The following is an 18,953-nucleotide window of genomic DNA, read 5'->3' as shown; positions in this document are numbered from 1 at the left end:
ATTGGGGCTGACGTAATTGTCTTAGCAGCATCAGCCAATAAAATGATGTTTCCACTCAGTGGTACAGTACGGTGCAATACGGGTCACTTTTATCAGGCTTGTGTTTCCACTGCCTTAAGGGTACCAATGGTACGAATGTACGACAGAAAGTTTCAGTCGACGTCATTTCCCTCAAGGAAATGTCAAAGTTAAGCCTGGTTTATACTTCTGCGTCAAGTGACCGATGTAACCCACGGTGCATGCAATGCGCGTGGCTGTGCATTTATACTTCTGCGCCCTGTTGCTGTTGGTCTGCAATAACACTTCTGAAACGCTAGTCAGCAGTGAGGTGTTAATGTTCTTCTGTGTGGAGTTTGTTCGCTGGTGTTTTGTTTTTGCTGAACGCTTTCTGAATGTACAAGTGGCTCAAAATTGCTCATTTTGAGGCGGGAACCGGCTGATGTGCAACAACTTTCCATCTGGAGCTCACTCACGGGACTCCACACTTGTAAACACTCGCTCCATCGGGCTCATGCAGCTCTCGGTCCCACCCAGACTCATCAACGCTACCAAACCGACCAATCACAGAGCTTGCGCTACGTGTCGTTGCTACGTGCAGTTACATTTTTTGAGAGGTGTGCGTCAGTGATGCCGACGGCCACGGCGTAGGGCTATGCGTCAATGCGTACGTGAGCTTGATGCAGAAATATAAATTAGCCTTAAAGCTGTACGGGTCGTTCACATATCATATGGGAAGCACTTCTCACAAAACAGATGCTTTACACACATAAAGACTTATGTATAAATGTTCATTACTAACTTTTCTTTGAACTTGATTTGATTATACCTGCAGATCAGTGCGAAATAGCCTACTGTAACGTCTGAAATCATATAAAATAAATAAATAAGTGCAACATAAATGAACAAATACAGACCCTTACAGTCTCCGGTACCCTACCAATTACAGAAAAACTACACACAACAGACATTTAGTCCTTATTTGGGTTCAAAAACAACATGCAACATATAGCCCGCAGTCAGTGCAAATCTCTCATCTGTGTCTTTAATCTTCACCAGCACATGTAAACTCTTGTTAGAAAGTAATTCCGTCATTCCGAGTTCATAACAAAAGGCGATGATAATAATTAAAATGGCAGTTTGCTCATCTTTTAGGTTGCTGAAAGGATCATTTGCTTCTTTGTTTTGTTCTAGCTTCTCCTTTGTTTTTTTTTTCTCACGTCACTCTCACATTTGTCCGTTTCTGAAAGGATTGGGAGCCAAAAACACTAATAATCAAGATATTCGTTGTTTCAAATATAGACGCGTGGTGAGTGCAAGTGAGAAAGCGAAACTGCTTTTGCTTTAGATGGCCTTGTAAGCAGCTACAGGGCACAAGGTAGATTCTGCTCTTCTTTTTGGCTTAGTGGCTGTTCATCAAGATGACGACAAGGTTTGTTTAAGCTCAGGTTGACCATGGCTCATTATTATATGTATATATTATTTTGGTCTAATGTCTCAGCTGTGTTTTTAAAAATGGCGCTTCCTTTATTTTTATTCTCCTACTTGTCCACAAGCTACTGGCTTAACCTTTGTAAACCCAATAGTGTTCAGCTGCGAGTCTCGCTCCACCTTTTGGTACCCTTTTGTTGTGCTAGATACCCTTCCGAAAGGGTACCGAAAAAGTTGTACGGTATGGTTCTGTTTTAGATACCTTTTGAGAGTGGAAACAGCCATAAAAGCTGTACCACTTTAGTGGAAATGGGGCATTAGTCCGCAATCGGCTATAGTCTGTATAGTCTATAGTTTTTATGAAATTAGTTTTGTATGGTCATTTTGAATGCAAATGATGTCTGCAAAATCAGTATCTGCAGCACTATGCCAGTTCACAATTTATCATTTTTTTCAATCATTCAAATTAGGCTGCCGGTAGCCCATTAATTAATGTTTTCTTTAAATGCTTTAAATCTAAACAGTTACAGTACTGAAAACTGAATGAAAAGTATGTGTGAAGGACTCTTAGGGCTTAGAATAAACAACATTTTTAAAGGCCTAAAAATGTTTTATTTTTTTAATGAAAATGAAACAGTGTGAAACCTGCTCTGATAAATAGCAGCTTGTCTTGCACAGTGTTGTTTACACGTACTGTTTTGAGTTACAGTGCCTTCTATTATTGAGTCATGAATTGGTGAATCATTTATATTAGAATAGTTAATTTTATTTTAATTAATCTTTGTGCAAATGAATCAGACCTTTCATAAGAAAGAGAGGACATTTTTAAAGCACAAGTTTAATTATACGCGGCAGCTTATGCAATATAATGTGACATAAAACAACAACAATCAAAGTCTGCAAGTCTGAAAAGTAGCTTATTGTAGAAAATCTGCATTGCTTTGAAATGCATAGATGACATTGAAAATCCACCAGGAATACTCAAAGGGAAGAGAACTCAGCACACCCTCTTGGTTTCTCAGCATATCCATGTTGTTTTGTGCAACATTAAGGTCCCTGTAGAGAACGGATATCTCCCTATAGATCCAATTCCACTGGATTTTAATCTGCATTTGACACATGATATATATATATTGCGTGTCTATAGGGCATTGCTTTCTTGGCACCAACAGCACCACACTTTCACAAGTTATTAGAACTAAGTAAGCAGGGGTGCGTTTCACAAACAGCGGTAGTTTCCATCATAGTGTGATGCATAGTGCATAGTGTGATGCATCGTTTGGGGTGCAATGCACCCCATAATTTCTGTGTGCAAATTATATTGTTTTACACACACATGCATTTAAAAAAGTCCAATTTTAGTTTTGGTAAAAACATGCACTCATTTTACATATTAATCAAAATATATGTAAAAGACCAATATATGACCTGTGTTTCTTTTAAAAATATTATTGAGAACATTACACATTCTATTCTAAATCATAATATCACTTACAAAAGCGAACAAGTATTCTAAAATCATATATAAATCATATAAATCATATAAATAAATAAATAATGAGGCTATTTATTAAAAAATAAAATTTTATATTTATTATTTCTTAGTAAATGGAAAAAATCATACTTTAAAAATAATATTGATATTAATGATGACGACGATTATTATTATTATTATTAAGTAGGATATTGTTTATTTTATGTTTTTTAAAAGTCTACTTTTACAATTTGACACATGTAAACCATTGGAGTAATGTTCTAACCAACAGGCCCATGTCATATACAGTAGGCTACAGAAATAGGCTACCTAATAAATAACCTACTATAAATTTAAAGCATTAGTGTCTGCTGTGTTTTTTGTTTTCACAAGCTTTGGAGATGTAACATAAATTCCGCTTTTAAATAATAGGTCCCCTATAGCTTTCGTAATGAGCCACGGCTGTGTTCAGTATGACATCAATGTGTTCAAAGTGAACTGTGAATGGAGCGCAATTGTAAACATAAAGATCACTAAAACTGAATTGTGAAAATACTTAGAAAGCAAATTACATTTTACATTTTTAAATTACATTTTCAAATTTGGGAATGATTAAAATAGCATAATAGAAGCACATTTGATCTCATATGATCTCAGAATCTTACAATTTTCTTTTCACAACAAACAAACAAATCGTGTCCCTGAGAGACTTGAAGCAGCCCTACAGTATATGATAAAAGAATAACCAGTTTGTTTGTGACTCCAATGTTTACTGTGGTTGTTGTTTTTTTGGCCGGACCCAATGCTCACTGTACCTTCAGGAACTCTTGGGACATAGCCAGTGGACATAATTCCAACTTCTTCCTGTCTTCATGTTAAACTACAGTTTTTATCACTTTTTGCTCTCCATTTCTTTCCCGGGACTAGCACTCCTACTAAGCCCCAGCTAAACCTTAAATCTAATGCTTAACCAGCTGGTGCCATGGACCTCATGGACCTAAAGCTTGTGTTTCGTAGACTCAGAGGGGATCAAGGGCTGCTGTAAGCACAAACTCAAATAATGGATTTGTGTTGCATTACGGCCAAGCAACCTGATTTTTCCGCATCCATATCAAACATGAACTGAAAAAGCAGATTTACTTTAGTGTAGGCACTCTAATGCTGCAGAGCAAGGTGAGGGAAAGAAGTGCTCCTTTACATTGTGAAAACACGTGAGAAGCTTTTACAATATTTATTCAGACTTAACATGATCTGACTCTGACTTTGTCACTAAATTTAGTTCTTTGCATTTCCTTAGAACTCTGTAACCTGATGGAAAATCGGGCCATAGTGTGTGTGAAAGGTTAGCCTTGTTGTTTTCTCATTCCTGCTACGAGTCTGTTCTTCGATTCTTTTATGAGTGGAGTTGTTTGACCATTTAGGTTGTCTGGATCAATGACATATTTCAAAGCTGAGACGCGTAAACTAGGGCAGAGTTGGATGGTAGTGACCTTTGATTTGTCCTGCGGTGCCAAAAAAAGAAAAAATTAAAAAAAGAAAGGGCAATTACTGTACGTACTGTAGAACGTAGGATGGTAACTCTTCGAAAGATTGAGATTAAAGATTTTTTGACAAAAGAATTGATAGATTTCAATATTAATTGAATTTATATTTTTCCCCCCACAAAATTTCATTGATCAAACATGGTTTGCTTTTGAAATAGAGGTTTTATCTGTTTTAATATACCCGTTCATTTGTAAACCAATGTATTTTTAAAAGAAAAATCGCATTCAATCATATTAAAGTGATGGTTTACTCAAAAATCATGTTAATTAATTCACCTTGGGGTCACCCAATATGCAGATTTGTCATCGAAAATGACAGAAATGTCAACACACTTGCGCAAAACAAATAATGTTTAATATCTTACACAGACTGATTGTTTTGCTTAACAACACAGCGTGTCTCTAGGGGCCTTGGCAATTGATTTGGACTTGTTTGTATGTGTTTATTTTTAATCTAAAAAACTATAACAATTGACTACCTTATAAGATTCACAAAGTGAGAATCCGCTAAAAATCATCTTTAATGTTCTACTGTAGAAAGAAAGGCATCTTGAATGATCTGAGGGTGAGTAAATTAATAGGAAATTTGTATTGTTTGGTGAACTGTCTTTGAGAATCACAAAATGAATCAAAAATACAATTAAATGAAATTGTAATCTTCTGAATCGAATTGGGACTCATGAATTGATTCCCAGCCTTATTCAACACTCGCATTTATTCACTCTCAACACTGCTTAATGATCTGTGCTGATGTTTGTAGATTGGTGTTAAACCAAAGACTAAAGGGACTTTGGTTAAACTTTTGAAAGTATGATGATCACACTTGGGATGATAACCGGTTTCAAGGTATACCGTGGTTCGGAAAAGTCAAGGTTTTAAAACCGCACAAAATTTCTGTTATACCATTATTAAGGTGGATGTAATATTTTCTTTTTTACTTGATTTTTTTTATTATTGTTATTATTATTATTATTTTTTTTTTTTTACTTTTTAGGACAACAGTATCTCCAGCAGAAAACATATCCAAAGATTCCTTTTTCTAGATGTAAAGAAATCTGTGTTTTTGAAGCTAATGAAGATAGCAGAAGTCAATGGTTAATTATTTAGTCTGACGTTTATTCTTCCAAACTATTTCAAATGTTTCTTAAAATAAAATGTATTGTGTTCAAAAGGGAAAATGTCTTAGTTTTTTACCCAGACATTTAAAAACAATAGATTTTAGAGCGGTATTCGCAATACTTTGATACTGTGATTATATTATTTTCCAAGGTTATCATACCAAAAGAATCTTATACCGGCCTATGCCTAATCACACTGTAGCAATCAAATCTGCATTTTTGTTATTAAAAATAGTAGTACTTTAATAAAATGTTTTATTTTAGATATAAACGCATGTCTAAAGAAACAATTGAAAAGAAACAAAGTATGTTAGCACTTGTATATATTGCTTCAAACCAATTGTGATTAAAATATAGACAGTCCTAACCACTGGATATTAGGTGTACATTTTATAAAATTAAATGTATAACCAAAGACAATAGAATACACAAGACCTGATACTTAAATAGTTTTGAATGGGGAAAAGTGTAACGGGTCAATAAGGTGAATGAAGCACCGCCTACTAGTACAGGAGCCAATCATCTATCGATGTAGACTGACGATTCTCCAGGGGAAAAGCTCAGACCAGACTTGTGCTTTTACGACAGTTTATATGTATGTGGTCAACAAACACACTGGAATCTCAGTGAATTCTTGATTCACTGACATAAGTAATCCACATAAAGCTTGAATTCTGTTCCTTTAAATGAACCAACTACACTTAAAAGCAAACGTTTTTTGGTTTTGTAATCTGTATAAAACGAACGCGAGGTACAGTCCGTACTGTCTACTTACTTTAGCGCCCACAAACTTGTAAACAAAGTCACTGTTTCTGGAGAAGATTCGCCATCAAGACCAAGTTGTGAATCACAAAGCAGCGCAATTAGGCAATCATAATTCAGAGGATGATAATGTCATAAATAAGGTTGGTGTTGTGATCTGCGTTTCTTTCGTTTCAACCTGAAAGAATGCAGATTTAGTTTGATTTGAACGTTTAGAAATTAAACTGCATTAATTTGATCAAAAATACATACAAAGATCGCTTTTCTGTAACAGAAAATGGCATTTCTCATCACAAGTTTAGGTTGAGCACAGCAGTAACTCATGATTCATGTCTAGCTTAGTTCCATGACCTAATGGTAAAGGCCAGTACAAGATGCTTTTGTCATCATACTCTTTACTCAAAAGGTCAGCAAGCCTGCAGCGTGTTGAGGATGCGCAGATAATGGCACAAATATCAGTTCCCAACGTAACTGGATTAAGACATCTTAACTGATCGGAAAAGTTATTGTCATTTCCACCATCTGCTATACATTTAATGGAGCAATCATGCTGATGTTTTAGTGAGTCTAATTTGACGTGTTCGAAGGTCATGAGCTGTTTCACAATGAGCTACAGTTGTCATGTCTCATTCAGTCGTCACTTGTCAGCTTGACTCTCCGCTAGCAAGTTAATTAATTACAATGTGATGGTTAAATCAGATTCTTCACCCCGCTCGTCACATTTCCTCCTTGAGAATGTTATATGCTGCTGTGACTCATGTGAGTGTTTCAGGGATCACACTTCCAATTGCCATCGACGGCACAATGAGCACATGGAGGGCATGAAGCATACATTTCATACATTTGTGTTTAACCCTCTTGACCTCAGATGTCATTACCTGGAATAATGGTTCCGCAGCATCAACATTCACTTCTGAATAGGGTTGAATTGAAAGATCGTTACCACAGTAACAAGCAGAAGGTTGCTGAATGGTTTAAGAAGTCCTTGTCGAAGCTTTTATATCATTAAAACTAAATCAAAATCCCTCAAATCATTAAAACAAAACACGCTTTTCTAAAGAGGCTCAAGTTGTTTATAATAATAAGGCTTATTTAAAAGAACATCCTGTTTAACAGAATTAATGAGATTTTTGTTACACCTTCAAGAATAAGCCAGGCAATTATAAACGCGCCAGCCATTCGTTTGTTGGTTCTTTAATAAGTTAATTCATTAATTCATCTGTTGTAAAGTAATTTCCCTCCCAAGTAAACTGACACTTTTAAAGCGTAGGCTAATATATATTTGTAGGATATTTATGATTTTTATCTTTCAAATTGCAAAAACTGTAAATGCCATTTTCAGCTTCACAGTTATTTTTGAACTGTTAAATCATGACAGAAATGTCACAATTAAACTCTTGCAGATTTAATCCAGAGAAGAGTATTTTAGATGGATGGATAAATGGATGGATGGATGGATGGACGGACAGACAGACAGATATAGGGCTTCACGATATTGGAAAAATCTAACATTGCTATATTTTGTTATTCTGTGATATTTTGCAGAATAGCGACGCCGTGGCGCAGTGGGTAGCTGGGTCGCTGATTCGATCCTCGGCTCAGTTGGTGTTTCTGTGTGAAGTTTGCATGTTCTCCCTGCGTTCGCGTGGGTTTCCTCCGGGTACTCCGGTTTCCCCCATAGTCCAAAGACATGCGGTACAGGTGAATTGGGTAGGCTAAATTGTCCGTAGTGTGTGTGTGTGTGTATGTGTGGATGTTTCCCAGAGATGGGTTGCGGCTGGAAGGGCATCCGCTGCATAATAACTTGCTGGATAAGTTGACGGTTCATTCCGCTGTGGCAACCCCAGATTAATAAAGGGACTAAGCCGACAAGAAAATGAAATTTGCAGAATACCATTTCACCGGATGATTTGAATATCTCTATTTTGGAAAGAATTTATGATTCACGATTGGTTGGGATGATTCTAATAAGAAGTAAATCTGAATAAAATATAATAAACCATCTAAAAGACAATTAAAATTAGCAACAAAAAAGATACAATTAAAATAAACAATGTTTTATCATTTTCCGAGTCTAAAAGAATTCAGGAATAGTAACTGAATAATAAAAATAATTCAAGTTACAAACTACAATTTTTTATGCGTGAATCCTTTTAAAATCATTACACAGTCACAGGCCTCAAAAACACATGAAAACGATATGATATATAATAAACCTCATTTAACTGCCATTCTGGTTCATAGTTTAGTCACATCCTATTTAGACTACTGTACTTTCCTTGTGTTTGGCCTCCCTAATAAAACCCCTGATAAATTACAACTGGAACAAAACGTTGCCGCCCATATTATTACAAACACCCCGTCTATCTGTCACATCACACCCATTCTACAACAGCTTCATTGGCTTCCCATCTTTTTCAGAATTAATTATAAAATACTTCTTCACACTTTTAAGGCCATCCTCAATCTTGCTCCTCCATACCTTACTAGTCTTGTTCAAATTGCCACAAATAGGCGATATTTATAAACAATTCTTAGCCACAGTAGATAATTTCTTTTCACTCTTTCTTGATTAATTCACAGCAGAAGACTGGTGGGTTTGATTTTGTCAAGTGCGATGTGATTCTGTAGTAACATCAAATGTTTATCCTGGTTTGTCAATTTTGACAGTTTAATTCATACCTAATCCCTATACCTAAATCCAACCCTAACTGTAAATTAAAATCAAAGAATGGAATAATAATTGGAAAGCAATCATGTAGAAGCACATAACCCTAACTGTAAATAAATCCCTTAATAGGCTAATTGAAGTGTTGTCCAGTGATCAACATAGATGTCAGATCCTACTTGTTGAAGTCAAACTAACCCAGAAGGTGCATCCAAGAGCTTTTAAGTTTGGCTATCTCACTTATTTACTGTATTTCAAGCTTTATGTCATGAGACCAGCTGTACAATATGTTTATTAATGAAAACATCTGCTTTATTTGGAGATGGATCCAGTTTATTTCAGCCCTTACATACAGGCTACCTTACATTTTTGGTCATTGCCTTAGTTTTAAAAGTGAGATTGCTGTCATCATGCCTGACTTGTCTATCATCAGGATAAGAGCAGTATATAGTAAAGACTTTCAAAAGAGGACTCTGTCTTGACATGCATGCATACCGTATTTGTTTAATGTAATGTCCCAAAACCGAGGATTTTTGATGATCATGTGCACAATACACGCGTCAGTTTTAGGGAATTCCCATGGCCTACTTTTCTGAGCGCATGGCTTCAATCTCTTAAAGAATGTCTAAGACTTGTCTGAGAAGTTTCATCCACTTTTGTACATCTAGCAAAAACAAAATTATTTTTAATTCAGGAATGTCATCTTGCAACAGTTTTTCAGGTGTCTAAAAAATGTAACCAATACAGAGTGAAAACATCTGAAGAAACCAAAAACATAACATGATGATAAGATATGACCATAAAAAACAGTTGTTATTAGCCCTCCTGTTATTTATTTTTATTTATTTATTTATTTTTATATTTCATAAAATGATGTTTAACAGAGCAAGGATTTTTTTTTTCATAGTATGTCTGATAATATTTTTTTTTCTGGAGAAAGTTTTATTTGTTTTATTTCGGCTCGAATAAAAGCAGTTGTTATTTAAAAAAAAAAAATTAAGGTCAAAATTATTAATCTGTCTAAGCCAGTGGTTCTCAAACTTTTTTCATCAAGTACCACCTCAGAAAAAAATTGTCTCTCCAAGTACCACCAAAATGAGCAGTGTTGAAATACATTAGCGTAGTAGGCCCAGTAAATCAGCTCCAACTCTCACAGTTAAAAAAAACATGGCAGATTACCTCAGAAATATAGGTTATTTGTCATATATGGCATATTATATACATAATTTTTGATAAATTTTGAAATGTGTGTAGCATGTACATGAAATATTTCATTCCTCTGCGTACCACTAGAAGAAGGCCCGCGTACCACTAGTGGTACACGTACCACAGTTTGAGAACCACTGGTCTAAGCTATAGCTTTTTAAAGGTCTACCAAACAAACCATCGTTATAGAATGACTTGCCTAATTAACTTGCATAGTTACCCTAATTAAGCTAGTTAAGCCTTTAAATGTTACATTTTTTTTTTTTGCTGTTATTAACATCCTTTACATTTTTTTTTAATCTGCCCAATAACCAAACATCCGTGATCGATCAAGTAGTGGACAATCTTCTCGTTTTGTCCAGGTTTCTAAATCTCCTAAAATGTCCGGGATTAAACATTTGCTTTCACTTTCTAAAGCTTGTGTGCGTTTTTACATTAGATTCTTACTTAAGCCTTGTTGCGAGAGCGAGTGAAACATAAAATAAATAATTTTTTTAATCTAAACGACTCAGAAAAAACTTGACTATTTACTCGAAGAGGATGAAATGATTGTTCTAAACTGGCTGCAAAATGTACAGTTGAAGTCAGAATTATTAGCTCCCCTTTGAATGTTTTTTTTTTTTCTTTTTTAAATATTTCCCAAATTACGTTTAACAGAGCAAGGACATTTTCACAGTATGTCTGATAATATTTTTTTCTTTTGGAAAAAGTCTTATTTGTTTTATTTCAGGCTAGAATAAAAGCAGTTTTACATTTTTTTAATAGCCCTTTTAAGGTCAAAATTATTAGCCCCTTCAAGCTATATTTTTTCCTGATTGTCTACAGAACAAACCATCATTATACAATAACTTGCCTAATTAACCTAGCCTGCATAGTTACCCTTATTAACCTAGGTAAGCCTTTAAATGTCACTTTAAGCTGTATAGAGTTATTCTGTTTAGCTCATTTCTAATAACTGAAGTTTCTAATAGTTTTAATAACTTATTTCTAATAACTGATTTATTTTATCTTTGCCATGATGACAATAAATAATATTTGACTAGATATTTTCAAGACACTTCTTTACAGCCTAAAGTGACATTTAAAGGCTTAACTTGGTTAATTAGGTTAACTTGGCAGGTTAGAGTTATTAGGCTAGTTATTGTATAACGATAGATTATCGAAAAAATGTATAGCTTAAAGGGGCTAATAATTTTGTCCTTAAAATGGTGTTTAAAAAATTAAAACTGCTTTTATTCTAGTCGAAATAAAACAAATAAAACTTTCTCCAGAAGGAAAAATATTATTGGACACACTGTGAAAATTTCCTTGCTCTGTTAAACATAATTTGGGAAATATTTAAAAAAGAAAAAAAATTCAAAGGGGGGCTAATAATTCTGACTTCAACTGTATACATACATGTATATATTTTGATACAATTTTTGTGTTTATGGTTTCTGTAACCTAAAAGTCAATTTATTTTTTAATATGTAAATGCATATTTTTATTTGTTTTTTATATATATATATATATATAAACATAAAAATTGTAATTAGTGAGTGAGACCCATTTTACTAGTGTTTCTCTTCTGGTTACACACATTTAGCTATTCAACTGCTGTAGTGAAAATATCTGCCCAGACTCGCACATTCTGACTAATGCCCACAATATCACAGTGAAAGGAACTCAACACTCAAGGCACTTGTTTGGGTTTCTCTTATTTAATTCTAAACACACGATGCTGGATTCCTGCGAGGTTTCTGCTTGGTTTATTTCCCCATTGACAATAAATGAGAGGTGGAAAGCAGGCCTATAGTGGTCCACTTCACTAGGGAGGAAGTGAGCGAGGTCAATGTTGTTTTGCGAATCCAGTCATTTTCTTGGCATCCCATGAGCCCTCTTCTGCCAAATGTGTTTTAGCCATATGGACTCTGTGCATGTGCTGTATACAAATGTACGTCCTCTGTCTGTACTTGAATGAGTCCAGAAAGCTACAAAATGGAGCTGCTTTTGGTCTTGTTAGTGATTTAGAATTTTAGAGGATAAATGGGTAAAGTGTGGTCATCTGAAAGAGTGCTCTCGTGTTTTAAGTTGTTTCTGAATGCTGTATGTTCAAAGCTTCATGGTCGCATGAGTCAGATGTAAAGAACAGATTTCCTGAGGGAAGGTTATGTATGAAGCTGTGGCCAAGGCTGCTGCAGTGCCTGTGCTAACACACACCACGCACACACCCACGCACACACAATCAGATTGTTCCATTAGAGTGACAATAGAAGCTATTGATTAGAACTATTGAATGGGAAAAGGGGAACTACTGTAGTCTGTTCCGATCAAAGTCTGATCAAATGAAATGTGATTGCACATGGTAGGTCTTGATAACTGGCTCATAATATTTTTAATTTAAAAAGAACTACTATATATTTATGTATAAGAAAATGTGTGTGTATATACACTCACTGGCCACTTTATTAAGTACACCTTACTAGTACCAGGTTTCACCCTCTTTTGCCTTCGTAACTGCCTTTAGCCTTTGTGGCATAGATTCAACAAGATACTTTAGATACTGTAAATATTCATCAGAGATTTTGGGCCACATTGACATGATAGCATCACGCAGTTGCTGCAGATTGCTACATGATGCAAATCTCCCGTTCCACCACATCACAAAGGTGCTCTATTGGATTGAGAACTGGTGACTGTGGAGGCCATTTAAGTACAGTGAACTCATTGTCATGTTCAGAAAAACCAATCTGAGATGATTCATGCACGTTATCCTGCTGGATGTGTACACTGTGGTCATAAGGGGATGGACATGGTCGGCAACAATACTCGGGTAGGCTGTGGCATTGACATGATGCTCAATTGGTACTAATGGGCCCAAAGTGTGCCAAGAAAATATCTCCCAGACTATTACACCCCTACCACCAACCTGTACCATTGATACAAGGCAGGATGGATCCGTGATTTCATGTTGTTGACGCCAAATTCTGAATGTTGCAGCAGAAATCGAGACTCATCAAACCGGGCAACGTTTTTCCAATCTTCTATTATCCCATTTTGGTGAGCCTGTGTGAATTGTAGCCTCAGTTTCCTGTTCTTAGCTGACAAGAGTGGCACCCGGTGTGGTCTTCTGCTGCTTTGCTCATCCACCTCAACGTTGGATGCGTTGTGCATCCTGAGATACTTTTCTGCATACCTCTGTTGTAACGAGTGGTTATTTCAGTTACTGTTGCCTTTCTATCAGCTTGAACCAGGCTGGCCATTCTCCTCTGACCTCTGGCATCAACAAGACTTTTGCGCCCCAGGACTGCCGCTCACTGTATATTTTCTTGTGCGTGAAAATTGCAGTAGATCAGCAGTATCTGAAATACTTAGACCATGCCACGTTCAAAATCACTTAATCTTTGAATCTTTCTTTTTCATTCAGATGCTTGGTTTAAACTGCAGCAGATTGTCTTGACCATGTCTAAATGCGCAAATGCATTTAGTTGCTGCCATGTGATTGGCTGATTAGAAATTTGCTTTAAAGAGCTGTTGGACAGGTGTAGCTAGTAAAGTAGTCGGTAAGAGTATACACATATATAAGTAAAGTACTTAAATTAAAAAAGTATTTGTTGTATATATATATATCATAAAATAATAAATAATATGTAATAACAAAATTAAGTAAAATAGCTAGCTGACAAAACATACAGTCATATACGAAAAAAACAACAGCCAAAGAAAACTAAGCATTAGAACTTATAGTATAGATTATAGCTGTAACCCTGTGTTGACCAATTAGAAGCCAGTAAGTCAGTAAAGCGAACAAAAAAAATCTGATTTAGTAAAAATTGTGTTTGAGTTCATGTTCTGTTCTTGTTGAAAACTGTATCCTGAGTTTTGACCTTATACAGTACTTTACGCTTCACATCTGATTTGCTTTAATAAACATTTACAAAGGTGCGATCCTAAGGTGCGACACAAAGGTGATAATGCACCTCACCACAGAAAAAAGAAAGTGTGACGATTTTCTGTCAAATCTCTCAAATGTAAAAATAAAAAAACTCAGTTAATCCCAAGATATATTGAAGTGCTGAAATATTAAATACATAACTCATCCGTTGTGGAATAACCCAGTTCTGCTTTCCTATAATTAGACACAAGGCTGAACGGTTGTGCTGGAAACGCCAGCATTATTGACCTTGCACAACGAATCCCTATCAGCTCCAGATCAGCAATGGAAATCTAGCACGGAGGCGTGAGGGATGTGCATTTATCAGTTTGGCCCTGTAATGAGAGGCTGAGCTCTGAGGGCAGGAGTTCACCATTGATCATCTGATGCACATGTGCACCACCGTGTGTCCAGACGCCGCCATGAGCCTCCGGAGCTGGCAGGATCTGATTTCACATATGTGCTGTTTTTGTTTGCAGCATTGGCGTCCTGTAACTGCTGAATGAGCGACCGTGAGCTGATCGTATGCTGACGTGCAGAGGGTCGAGTCCGCCTCAGTCTGCTGTGATTGGATGCTGGATGGAATCAAGGTGAATGGAAAACACAGAGCAGGAGCACAACCTGCCAGAAGGAGATGAGACGCAGTGAGTAACTCTCTCTGTCCCTCCCCCTCTCTCTCTTTCTCTCTCAGTTCAATTCAGTCCAAAGCATTTATAAATTTTACATTAAAATAAAATAAATATACACTAAAAAAGCACAGTAAACACAGTAAATAGTAGTAGTAGTAGTAAAAAATAATAATAAAAAGATAAACATATATATTGACTATATCATATATTATTTAATATATCGTAATATTCATATATATCAATAAAAATATTAATAGATCAGCATAAACTGTACATTTAACAATCAACATTTTAGAATTAAACTGTAATAAAAACAACAAAAATCTGTATATTTACAATGATTCATTTATAATAATCTAGATGTGTGTGTTTTCAAGCGCATCACTGATGTTTTTATTGGTCTTCTCTCTCTTTTTGTGACAGCTGTTAATGTATTGTGCCGCTAGAAGGAAATTCTAACCCTAGTAAATATTGAAGTTGTGTTTTATGCAACTCAGGATCATTCTGATTACGTACCCCTATATACATTTTTGGAGAGCGCCAAATACGTCCTAGGAGCTATCTTTTTTTGCAGTTTTTGTTTTTGCTAATCTGCCAGGGGATGCTGAGTATGCTTTTTGAGATCTCAAATATCTCTCACGAGTGCCGTTCGCGCTTGCTGTTCTCACATAAATCCACCAGAGGCTGCTGTCGACTGACTTACTGACCAAGCGACTCATTTCCCCACCTTCCACCTTCCCTAAACCCAACCAATTTTATTTTGAAAAGCACCGATTGACCCGCCCACCCCCTTCTCTAAACCCAACCGTAGTGTTTTAAAAAGCAATCCAGAAAAAGAAAAGCCCCCTTGATTTTTACCACATTTTTAGATTTAACCACATTCTCACCCTTTTATTTACTTGTTTATTTTATTTAAATTTTTTTGTCTTACCTGCTTGTTGGAATCGTTCTTCACCAGACTCGAATCCTGTCATCGCGTTCAACTCCGCTCTTCATCTCAAGTTCATACCTGTCGAGCTACCAGACAAACTGGTAACAGCAGGAAAGCCGTCTACATTAAGGTGTCTGGTCAGCTGGTAAGCGAGAATAGGAGCATTATCATACCACCTCGTAGTGTTCATTTTAAAGACGAAATGCAGCCTAACGTATATAGGGCTACACTTTCAGAATGAGCCCATGTTGGTTTTATTGTTTTTTTCAGTGAATTGAGGGTAAGTGATCTGGAGTTTAGGGTAGAATGTTTCTCTGTTGTGCTGATAGTTTGTTCAATGGGTGAGGAAGTGTTCCTCCACAGTAGGGGCAGATGCGGCTTTCTCTGGGTTGCCAGTTCTGTCTGTATCGGCTCGTCTCTACAGTCAGACTGTGAGCACTCAGTCTGTATTTGGTCGTTGTTCTTAATTTACTGTCCTTTACTGCACTCAGATATGTTGCTGTTGTATAATCTCTATTTAGGTCTAAATAACATTTAAGTTTACTGTTTTACCGCTGCTTCATTCCAGTAAATCAGATTCTCTTCTTTTCATCCATTTATCATTAGATTGGGCTTAATTTTGTGGATGAGCATGTCCGTGTTCTGATGCTGCCTGCTGTTAGTCATATTGGTTGTGTTGGTTTGTTTCTTTTTTCAGTGTCCATTTGTTGGTTTTTGAGGTTTTTTTTGAGGGCTCTGAAATGATATTTTAAACAGTTGGGGTTACTTATTTATATGTGTTTCTCTCTCTCTCTCTCTCTCTCTCTCTCTCTCTCTCTCTCTCTCTCTCTCTCTCTCTCTCTCTCTCTCTCTCTCTCTCTCTCTCTCTCTGTCAATTCAATTAAATTCAATTAAAGTCAATAATTGTTTTATTGGCTTGACAAATGTTACAAATGTATTGCCAAGAGCAGTTGTTTACATAAAATAAAAAAATACATATATAATAAAAACAAAGTAAACAGTAGTAGTAGTATAATAATTGAATAAAACATATACATATTTATTCAATATATCATATTATTATTCAATAAATCATATAATTTATATCATATTATTCATTAATTACAATAAAAATAATAATAGATCAAATTTCTCTCTCTCTCTCTCTCTCTCTCTTTCTCTCTCTTTCTCTCTTACTTGGTGTGTGTATATGTTTGTGTGGCATACACTAAAAAATGCTCAACACAATCCCTTCCTTCGTCTTGTCTCAACACTAATCAATAAAGTATACCTAATAGTTTTATTTTACAATATTAAGTTGATTGAACATCAAAAACTATGTTTCAGCTTATTTTAAATGGTTTGAACAAGCAGCTAAATATTTCTAAACATTTCAGGAGTCCTGATTCAGGACATAACTATGTATAATGACATACTGTAAGTATTACAAAGAGTGTGTGAATTATGAGAACATGCTTCTCAATTATACAGAAGCTTTTTTTTTTCACTTTCAGAAAGTAAAACTGCAGACAGATTCCTGTAAAGGGGAGGGTTAGGTGTGGAGTAGGGCAATAGAAAATACAATTTGTACAGTATAAAAACAATAGAAACCTACGGCATGTCCCCACATGCAATTTACAAAAACCAACCATTGTGTGTGTCTGTGTGTGAGTGTGTGTGTGTTTGATAAATATGCTCTTAAAAGAGGTAGTTTAGGCAGAAATAAACATTTAGTTACCATTCACTTAAGTGTGTGTGTGTGTGTGTGTGTGTGTGTATGATGCATTTTTTAAAATGCAATTTGTCATTTGTATACACAAATTTTGTACACTATTTGTAGCACAACAGTGAAAATGAAGAGGTTCCAAAACCGTGTTTGGCACATATTAAGGTTAAAAGTTTTTACAAAAGTTTTTTTTTTCTATGATTATCATGTCATAATTCAGATAGTATTCAGTTTTTTTTTTCTAGAAAAAAAAGCCATTAAATTCTAAATTCCTTTTGAAAAAACACTCCTAAAAACATGTTATAACTTAAAGCTACAAACAAACACAAACTAATAAAATAAGACAAATGATTAATGGTGTACTTTGAATGTTTTCTGTCCATTCAGTTCCAAATATAGCTTTAGTAATGCCAAAAAGCCCAACATCTCTAAATGGACAGGTGTCTACTGAAGAAACAGTAGTTTTGTCTGTTGTCTGCAGCGTCTCTCTCTAATCAAACCAAATTTAATTGTAATCCAGAGTGCCTGATGACAATCCATCCAAGAGTGTGAAGTGTTTTACGATTAGACGATACGATTAGATGAGGACTAAGACAAATAAAGAGTGAGATTAGAGTGCAGGACAGAGAGAAGGCAGATGGGGCCACCGGGCAGCAAAGGACATTTCAGGACACTGAATCATTATGACAGTCACTGGATTGTCTGCGATCAGCGTTTGTGTGTGTGTGTGTATGCATGTGTGTATGTGTGATTGTTTGCATGTATGTATGCATGTTCGTATGTGTGTATATTGTGTGTGCATATACGTATGTACATGTGCATGTGTGTGTATGTGTAAATGTGCGCGTGTTGCAGTTTTGAGTTTTTTAAGCACGTGTCTCTCACATGTGCCGCTTCCCCCTAGTCTGTCAGTGTCTGCATGCACATAAACCACACTCAGTTTCATGGCCCTGTGGGTCAGTTTGTGGGATTATTATGCAGCTCGAGCAGTTTCAGATGGTTCCCTGTAAGGCAGATTTGTCCTGCGCCCTCCTCGCCATTTAATTACGCCTCTATAATTTGATTAGCAGCGAGCGCGCGTGAGTGAGCATTTAAGGCTTATTCAGTGTGAGTGTGTGCGATCTTCTCTCTCTCTGTCTGTCCGTCTCTCTCTGACAGCCTGTGCGGGCATTGAAAAAGAGGAAGTGGAAGTTCGACGTGCTCCCGGTGGACTTTGCTTTGATGTGTCATCGACTCACGTGTCGCTTTAGCAGGAGATTACAGAGGATAGAAAGTCACGGTTTTAACTGCTTCATGGCCAGAGTTCAGCATGTCTCTTATCTTTTATATTATGTTGATAAAAATATTAAAAGTTATATATAGCAACAACCATTTTTAATGAACTGCTACTGCTATTAATAATACTACAACAGCAATAGTAATGATAAACACATTTGTTATTAAATATGAATTATTAATATTAATAGTAGTAATAATAATAATAATAATGTGGTGGCACAGTAGCTCAGAGGTTAGCACTGTCGCCTCACAGCAAGAAGGTCGCTGGTTTGAACCCCGGCTAGGTCAGTTGGCATT

The 18,953-nt window shown here is 36.0% G+C and overlaps 1 protein-coding gene across 6 annotated transcripts in view; it reads left to right on the top strand.

Moving 5' to 3' along the window:
* Window positions 1-18,953, top strand: part of thraa (thyroid hormone receptor alpha a) — a 56,354-nt gene that overhangs the window by 13,999 nt on the left and 23,402 nt on the right. For 5 of the 6 annotated variants that reach the window (XM_068215743.2, XM_073935967.1, XM_073935975.1 and 2 more), the window contains 1 exon segment: window positions 14,593-14,757. In XM_068215743.2, coding sequence (XP_068071844.1) covers window positions 14,708-14,757 — 50 coding nt within the window. In that variant the 5' untranslated portion in view covers window positions 14,593-14,707. 6 annotated transcript variants of the gene reach the window in all.

This window comes from Danio rerio, chromosome 3 (genome assembly GCF_049306965.1).
Source record: "Danio rerio strain Tuebingen ecotype United States chromosome 3, GRCz12tu, whole genome shotgun sequence".
NCBI classification, from domain to species: Eukaryota; Metazoa; Chordata; class Actinopteri; order Cypriniformes; family Danionidae; genus Danio; species Danio rerio.
Note: the sequence above shows the minus strand (reverse complement) of the source record. Positions and strands in the feature narration are given on the sequence as shown.